This window comes from Eschrichtius robustus, chromosome 21 (assembly GCF_028021215.1).
Source record: "Eschrichtius robustus isolate mEscRob2 chromosome 21, mEscRob2.pri, whole genome shotgun sequence".
Taxonomy (NCBI): domain Eukaryota; kingdom Metazoa; phylum Chordata; class Mammalia; order Artiodactyla; family Eschrichtiidae; genus Eschrichtius; species Eschrichtius robustus.
In genome coordinates this window covers 18,163,070-18,172,250 of record NC_090844.1, presented here as the reverse complement: position 1 = coordinate 18,172,250, position 9,181 = coordinate 18,163,070, and the positions used below count along the sequence as shown (strand labels likewise).

Below are 9,181 nucleotides of genomic sequence, written 5' to 3'. Positions count from 1 at the left end.
CGGGGCACGCAGGTGACGGAAGCTGGGGTGGTGGAGAGCTGGGCGGTCAGGCGTCCTGACTGGCTGGTTGGGGCGTCAGGGCCGTGAAGGTAGGACTGCTGGTCCCGGGCGGCGAGTTTCCTGTCTCCAGCTGTCCGCAGTCAGAGCATGCCCGCCTGACCCCGAGGACCCCCGGTCGGGATTGCTTAGAGAAGACGCGGCTCCCCAGCACTTGGGCTGGGGCGTCCCTGCCCTCTCCTCCTCTGTCGCTGGAGAACCGCCGGGCTGAGCAGCTGGGAGAAGCAGGCCAGAGCCTTCTAGGGCCTCGGGCCCGGGGACCCGTGGAGGATGAGCTGGCTCTTTCCCCTGACCAAGAGCGCCTCCTCCTCCGCGGCTGGGTCCCCCGGTGGTCTCACCAGCCTCCAACAGCAGAAGCAGCGGCTGATCGAGTCCCTCCGGAACTCACACTCCAGGTGACTGGTCGCTGCCTCTCCGACAGCAAGAAAAAGTAGGGCGGGAGGGCGGGCTGGTCCTAACCACACTCGCAGCTCCTCAGGCCGACTCCCGCCAGCTGCCGCCTTTTGACCTACCTCCCTTCGTCCTGGCTCTCACGCTTGCTCTCCCATCCCTGAGCCACGTTCAGGATTTTCTTCCGGGCCCTCCTTCCCTCCGTCCCGCCCCACCACCGCTCAGCTCCTCTGATTCCGATTTGCTCGTCCCTCCTGACCCAGCGCTGCTGACTGTAATCTGTCTCATAGTCTGTCTCCAATATGCCTTGCTTTGCCCGGCTTCCTCACTAATCTTTCCCTTTGCCCACCTGTTTGCCGCGTTGGCAGAATTGTTAAAATTCTGTACTTGGGTAAAAAGAATCGTGAAGAGTAATCTCCAAGTTTCACAAATAGTGGACCATTTTTGAAAAAAAAAAAAAACTTTCAACATTAAAGAAAAGGGAAGACAGTTTTCACCAGTGAGTTCTTCTCTGGGAGTGACATACTCAATCCTCTGAAGTCTCTAATAGAAGATTTACCCTGTTCTAACCATCTCCCCCGAGCTGGCAACTATCAGTCTCTGTTCATTTCTCACTTTGTTATTCTTGTTCCCACACTCAGGAATTGCCTTAGAGTCATCTTGATTGTTCTCTTGGCGTTGTATGAGTTGTTCATTTTCAGCGTGGTCAGATTAGAAATATTTTGCAATTCAAATGAATTCAACTGTTTTTATTGTAAACTGGTTTGCTGCAGTCCGTTATATTGCAAAAATCTGTGACCTCTAGTGGTTTTCAAAAATTAGAACTGCCTCTTTTTATTATATGAATCATGCAAGTATATTTACATGAGTGTCAGCACATTTTAATGTAAAGGTGTCAACATCTTAATAGACTTTTCATACATTTGAAATATATATATTCAGAGATATTAAAATTGATTAATTCCTGTGGAAGGAACTACTGGGAGCCATTTTATCTGTTACACTAAGGATTTTTTCCCAAGCAAGTTATAGTGTAGAATAGTTTTAAATTAGATATAGTGTTAAAAGAAAAAATCACTGCAAAATGAGTTTGGCTAAAATGAGGCCTGTTACTGATTGAACTTCAGGTGTTTCTTGGTTCTTTGTCTCAATTGTTCTGCTTGTTGAGAACTTTAGAAAGGTGAGAATTTGTGGTATTAAACAGGAAAGAATGGCATGGTATTTGATTTAATGGTGGCTTTCTTTTTGGAAAATTAAGTTCATAGAGTTCTTACAAGTCAATCTTAGTCCAAATAGTGTTCTCTACTAACCTGTAAGAGCTACTTTTACAAAATATGCTTATGAAATAAGGTGACTCCTTTTTAACAAACAACGGAAGTTTGTCTCCTTTAGAAGGCATCACCTTGGAAGACTGTTTGTATACTATGCTAGTACTACTATTGCCAAAATACTTTTTAGAACCATACTTTTGGAATTAATTGCTTTTAAGCCTTTAGTGTATTCTGTTAGATATTCTCACTGCTGGTAAATTTTTATTCTTTGAGGTTGGAGCTGAATTTTTCAAATATTCCAAAGTCCCTTGCTGCTAAGGCTGGTAAATAAGGAAAGCGATTGATGTGAAATTTATTGTTTATTTTTTTGGCCTTCCAAATAAGGTGAGATTCTAAGGCAGGAATTGCTAATCTAAGGAGTTCTGGAATTGGCTTAAGAGGATCGGTAAATACTCTGAGTCAAATGCAGAAGGGATGTATTTTTTTTTTTTTTTTGAAGGGATGTATTTTATTTGTTATTTTTTGAGCCAGAAATTATGGACATAATCAGACATGTGATATTATCTACATATTTGTAGTGTTTTATGAACAGCAAACTTTAAGTACTTGATTCTTTTAAGTTCTTTTATAAAAATATTTGAAGTTTTTATTGAAATAGTTCACATTTATAAACTATACTTGGATAATTCTGGTGACAGTTAAGGAGGTCATGTACTTCCATTTTTCAAAGAATGGTACGATCCCAGAAAAAATGTCATCTACCTATTCTTGTTAAGTCTGCCCTTTTAACTCATGACATACATTTTAAAACTAGCTGGTAAAAATGATGTATGTGTGCAGTATCTGACAATATGTTGCTTGAGTAACCAAATTCAGTACTACAACTTATGCTTAAAGATTTTTGTACAAAAAGACACTGCGATTGGTTATTCTGAAGGTGCACTTTGTAAAAGTTCAAAGAATGTTTCGAACGGTATTTTAATGAATAATACAAAACTTCCTCAGTTATGAGTATTAATATCTTGTTGCATGCTGCCCGCCTGCCTCATGTTTAATACTCTATCCCTTCTCCAAATATAGGGTCAGTAGCTCTTTCTTGGCCGTGAAAGCGTCTGACTTCTTTTCGTCTCCTCAATAACCTTTCCCCACCCCATTCTCTCATCTACCTTCCAACTCCTTATAATTTAAAAAAAATCCCACTTCAGGAAAGGGTCTCTTTAATTCCCTTTCTCTAATTAATGTAAGCTGCTTTTTTACCTTAAGAAATTCCTACCTCCTCATCTTCCTCAGGCCTCTCCTAAAGGTTAGCTGAATTTTATGTGTTTTTATTCCTCATCTAAGTCTTACTGGTAAGGCAGGGCAAGTGGGACACTGTCATAATGATGACCAAAAAAGTGTTTACCCAATATATAATAACACGTTTGTCTGCTACGAAAATGGAAACAAAGTTATGTAGATTACTAGGCTCAAGAATTTTATTCCACCTTCAGTCATCACAGTATTCAATTTACCACTAAAATTCCTGACTTTATGGGCAGGAGTAGAACTAATTCTGTTGTTTCTTTTACTTCCTAAAGAAGCTCACTCTAAGAGACACTGTTGATTTCCCATCTAAATCCATTTCTTCTGATTTCTTGGAAGAACATTGTTTTTATATGGGTTCCTGGTCTGCGAGACCAATTATTTAATGGAGGCTGTGCTCTTTCAACCTGCTTAGGTAAATAATGATTGTTTACGCCAATGATGATGGTCTCATTCCCACTGCTAGTTATTGTGGAAGCAAGACACTTGACCTAATCTTAGTCATTGGGGTTGAAGAAGAAGTCTGCTGGGGAGCTGCTCAAAACATTTTCTTAGTAATAGAAGTGTCTAAGAGGAAGTGCTTCTTTGTGTTTTGGATATTGTTGTGTTACATGGGACATCTAGAACTGCTTGGATCATGAAGGAAGCAGACTGACTACTGAATGTGGTAGAGTAGGAAGATGGAAAGTCTGTGATAATATTGTGATGCTGAATTAACCAGATCTGGAAACTTCCTCCGGACTTCTTGCTGTATAAGATCATACGATACATATACATTTGTATTATACATACAAATAACCCCTCACTGTTTAAGACACTTTCGGCCTGGTTTTTCAGTTATTGATACTTGCAGCTGAAACTACCCCAAGTGATACTCACTAATCCCAGTATTTAAAGATTCTTCAGAAGTGAAGCTGTTAAGTATCTCCCTGCATTGAACCTGCAATCAGAAAATACTAAAATCTGATGGTAGCTCAACAGTTACCATCCTCACTATCCTGCTTTTAACTCTCACAGTATCTACAGTTAATTAGCTTCTTTATTATTTTATTTCCTTAGCTCTGAAGGAACAACCTGGAGCTGTGTTGTAAATGGTAATTGTTATCTGTAATTAACTATATAAATTCAAAGTTATACTAATAGTACTCTTTCTTTGTTACCTTTTACTTAGGGAGATCAACTCTCTCAAGTAAAGGACTTCTCCATTTTAATAATCAGTTATGTGGTAATTCTGGTGCTATTTTTATTTTATATTTAATCAGAAAATCTAATTTGGGAGTTATTTTTATCAGAATTGCTTTCTTTTTCACTCTGGTATGAGATAGTAGACAAAATGAATTTGAGGAACATAAATGCAAACAAGCAAAAATTATTGACATTGGGAAAAGCAACATGACTTAGGTGAACTGAGTTCCAATTCCCATCTGTAGAATCAGGAATTGTGATTTTTATTCTGCAGGATTGTTGGTATTTAAGTAATATATATAAACATTTATTAGAGTATCTGACACACAGTAAACAGGCAACAGATTGTATTCCTTCTTTCCACTGCATAGAATCAGTGTGCCTGGAACCTTTGCCTCTTAGCCTACATGGATCTAGCCAGCTTATTGTTTATGAATTGCTCACAAGCCTACAGCTCATTTGCCTCTGGCAGGACTACTTCTGACTTTCCATTCAGAAAGCAAGTCCATTCCAGAGAGTTCTTTTCTTCACAAATGAAATGTAAGATTTCATTTTGAAAGATTTCAGACAATCCATGTAAAGAAACTAGAATGTTATCTGACACACAGTAAGTACTCTGTAAATGCCAATTACTTTATTTTTGTGTCTTAAATATAATAGTGCCAACCTCATAGTTTTTAAAAATTGTTTTGAAATCTTCTTTTGTTGCCAGTCCTTGGATATTCTTTCTGATTACCCAAATTTTTTTAAAAAACCTTATAACATCTTTGGAGAGTCTGCTATTGTATAATTTTCTACCCTATAGCTGTCAAGTTTAACCCCCTGCTCCCAGGTATAAGGCTGTCTCCTGTAAACTCATGGGTTTCTTAGTAAGCCTAGATTCCAAACCTTTCTTTCTGTAGTTTTTACTGTCAGCTCATAAGGACTCACATGCAAACTTGATAACACAGAAAGTTTGTAATGAGAGGATATGTGTATATGTTTTAACCTGTCTAGTGTTGTACTTTTTTTTTAATGGATCTGTTGTCAACATAATTTGAGATTTTTCATTAAAATATCCAAATTCCCAACTTTTAAAAAATAGTTTTTATTATTTAGAGCAGTTTTAGGTTCACAGCAAAGTTGAGCAGCAGGTACAGAGATTTCCCATATAGCCTTTGCCCTCTCCAACTTTTCTTTTAAAATAGAAAGATCTGGCAACAGTTCCCACATAACAGTGCTTGCTTTCAGCTTAAGAGTAGCTGTCCTATTTACTGGGCCGCCCTTCTCCGTTTTACCAGTTCGCAATCACACCCTTTTGTACTACAAGCAACTGCCTTCATTCATGTACCTTTCTGACTCTTAAAGGTATTTGAGAGTAAAGTTTTCTTGTGGAAGAAAATCACCTTGACTTGTTGCAATAAAAAATTCTATCAGAATCTGCTGTGCCTTAGCCTGTTGAAGCTACAGAAACCTACAAAATGTCAATATTTTGACTCTATAAGTTTGAACTCTTATAGTGAACTTAAAAGCTATGTATATCAAACGGTCCCATAATTAAGTGAATTTTAATTTGATACATTAAATCATATAGTCTCTAACCAGTGATTAAAAGTTATAATTGCAGAGTATATGACACAATAAAGCATGTTACCATTTAAAATTTTTCCTAAATAGATCGTAACACTCAAGGGCTGTGTCTCTAGGTAATTTTCCCTCTAGTCATATCAGTCCATACCTGCTTTTTAAAAAACGTTACCACCCAGGTCATCATTTCTCCATTGCCAGGTGAATCCAACCACATCTCCTCCTCCCCTCCTCCCCTCCTCCCCTCCTCCCTCTGAGCTCCTTCCAAGCTGTCTCCACTGCCTGCTCACCTGCGCCAAAAGCCTGGTCATCCTGTTCTCACTTAGTCATCCCTGCTGCCCCTGGGCTGTAACTATTCTCTCTGCCTGCAGTCTTGTTCCCTTACTTTTTTCTTCCACATGGGTGCCAGAGTCATCTTTTTAAAATTTGAATTTGACCATGTTATTCCTTTTAGTAGCTTCCTAACTCTTGCCAGCCTCCTTAGCTTAAAGCCTGGTTGTCACACAAGGTGGTGACGTGACTGATGGAAACGTGTCTGCAGACACAATGTAAAGTTTCTGTAGGGCAAAGGATACGGAGACTCTTAGAGTTATTATTTCCTACTGAAGCTTTCCTAATTGTGTTTCCTCTGTCTAGAATGTACACTTCATTTCCCCGATTCTCTTTCCTGAGGTTAACTCTTACTTGACTTTTCAATGTAGCTCAGATACTGTTTTTTACCCCGAATACCCCACCACCCCCATCCCTGTTTACGTTAGGTTCTTTCCTCTGTGTTCCTATAGCTCTTTGCACGTCTCTGTCATGATCCAATGTCTTCTACAGAACACTGTTCAACAAATACTGTAAAATAAGTGGTCCATGTCAAACAGACATAGAAAACAAAATCGAGTACTCTAGAATTTCTAAAAGCCTTTAATATGCTAAAGTGCGTCAGTATTCTCCAAGAGAAGGATACAGTATGAAGCGTCTTCCAAGCAGAGCACTGAACCATCTATTTGAGCTATTTAGCTATTTATTTTAAATTTCCAGTTAATTATTCATTTTCATATCAACCAGTGTGTGTGTGTGTGAATGAGTGTGTGAGTGAATGCAAGTGTTAATAAGGAAGAACCTTTGTATTCCATTACAAGTTAATCACTAAATGGATGTTGCCTATTAGCTGCAATTATAAGTAATGGCACATCTCTGGGAGCCCTGCCTCCCAGGTTAAGAGCATTAAGCTAAAATACCTTTGTTTAGCTCACGGGAAACATCTTGACAGGCCCATCTGTGAATGGCTGCAGGGAAGAAGAAATTAACACATCCCCTCCGGAGGCTGACCTGAAACAGGAAATGTTTGGCCTTACTCCCTCCCCTTTTAGTATAAAAGAAGCCCGAATTCTAACTCAGGCAGGATGGTTCTTTGGGGGCACCACCTTCTTGATCTGCTGGCCTTCCAAATGAAGTCGCTATTCCTTACGCCAACAACTCGTCTCTCAACTTACTGGCTTGTTGTGCAGCGCGGAGTTCGAGCTTGGACTCCGTAACACAAGGGCTATTTCTTTTGTTCCTCTGAGGATATTATACAAATTGAGAGTCTTCTGTTGGCTCATTTAACTCTGTTTCCTTGAAGTTTTGTGTTTGGGGCTTGTTGAGTTTGGTGCATGCCTTGCATGGTTTTGTTTTGTTCAAACCTTTTCTGTATTTGAGATTCCTGGTTGACTTGTTTGTAGATATTTAATTCTGTTTCTCATAGCCTGCCTCAGGTGATAGGTGAAAAAGAATGACTCGCTTTGTTATGGGCCGAGCTGATAGCTGTCTTTTGGAAATGGAGGCTTCCTGGGAGTCAGTAGTTTCCTAAGGCACTGCTACCTTAGAGGCTACATCCCGTGTTATTCAGGGGGCAGATGTTACTGCTGCCCGCTGGTTGGAACAAGCAGGGCACCAGGAGAGTGCTCTAGCTTCCTGCTGGTCCACGTGTCCCCGCACTCCGCCCTGAGAGGCGCTTCTGCCCCACCCTCCACCCTCTGGTTTGCGTTGAATCTGTTCAAGGGCTTGGAGGACCTTCAGACTGCTCCTACTTTGCTCTGGTCTTATGTTTTGGGTCGTCATTAGTTCCTGTATTTCTTTTCTTTTCTTTTTTTTTTAACACTGATCTTTTCCTTAAATCTAATCCCATCTTTTTTTTATCTTTCTAAGATTCCTCAAAGTTTCTTGTCAGTTTATGGTACTATTTGCTTTCCAGCACTGTTACAGATTTGCTTTTTAAAAGTCAGTTTTGATATTTCCTGGAGAAAATGGGATGGGAAAGAGAAATTGTCTAACCTTCATCTACTGTCTTGAAGCATCTAAACCCTTTATTGGAAAGGATCACCTAAAAACCCTCCCTTGAGCTACCCAACCCTGCCGGAGATGCATGAAATCAGTATCTTGAATTGCTCTTTTTCAGTCACTTGATGTGCTGTGTGCCCCATCAGAGCAAAGACCACACTATTTCCATTTCCTTGGAAGATGCTGGATATATGGTAGCTGTTCAGTTGAACCTAGTCTTAGGTACAAAATACAAGTTTACACAAGATCCAAAGTAAGGAGATAAATGATTGTTGTATAAAAGGAATCTTTTAACCATAACTAGTGCCTCTCTTGCATTTCAAGATCTGTTTGTTTACAGTTTTAGGGACTATTAAAGAAATGTGGATGCCAGTTAATCACACATTCTGACAGTTTTCTGTTGTTTCAGCTTTCTTTAGTCCCAAACTGATTCAGAGCCACTGAAGTAAAGCCATAGTAATTCACTGCTCTCAGAGAACCTAGAAAATAAAATTATTAATGAAAGGCTATTTAAATTTTCTCTGGTGTGATTACAGTATTACTTCAAAGTGTGTGTGTATGTGTGTTTACATCCAAAGAGTACTTACCTGCCAGCATAAAGATATGGCTATATGGCTGTAAGAATGTTTATCAAAGTATGGTTTATAGTAGTAAAACTTGGAAACAATCTAAATATTGATGCCAAAAACTCAGCCTCTGTGCACCAGTGCCAAATCAAATCTCGGAGGCAGAGTTTTGGAAGAAGTAGAAAAGAATAGCTCTATTGCTTTGCCAGGCAAATGGGGGCACAGCAGGCTCATGCCCTGAGAGACTGTGTCCCAACCTGAGAGGATTTGGTGAAGAGTTTTATAGCAATGGTTCAAGGGCTGAGTTGCTAATAAGGATCAGGGTGTGTTCAGGGCCTGCACTCCTTTAATTTGGCCTCAGGTGGTCTCCTCCCTTGTCTCTGCATCCCCTCCCTTCCCTGATTAGCAACTGTTCAAATCTGCCCTTTAGAATTCAGGGAAGGTAATGGAGGCTGGAGTCTATTCCCTACAAACAAGAAACGGTGGACACAGAAAGGCTTCCATGCCCAGGAGCCCCACAGGGTTCTGCTCAGT

General features: G+C 40.0%; 1 protein-coding gene across 1 annotated transcript in view; it reads left to right on the top strand.

Annotated features, from left to right (window-relative positions):
* The first annotated feature begins 9 nt into the window (after positions 1-9).
* Positions 10-9,181, top strand: part of VPS37A (VPS37A subunit of ESCRT-I) — a 38,540-nt gene continuing 29,368 nt past the window's right edge. Inside the window, exon 1 of the mRNA XM_068532102.1 lies at positions 10-452. Coding sequence (XP_068388203.1) covers positions 328-452 — 125 coding nt within the window. The 5' untranslated portion in view covers positions 10-327. The remainder of the gene's footprint in view (positions 453-9,181) is intronic.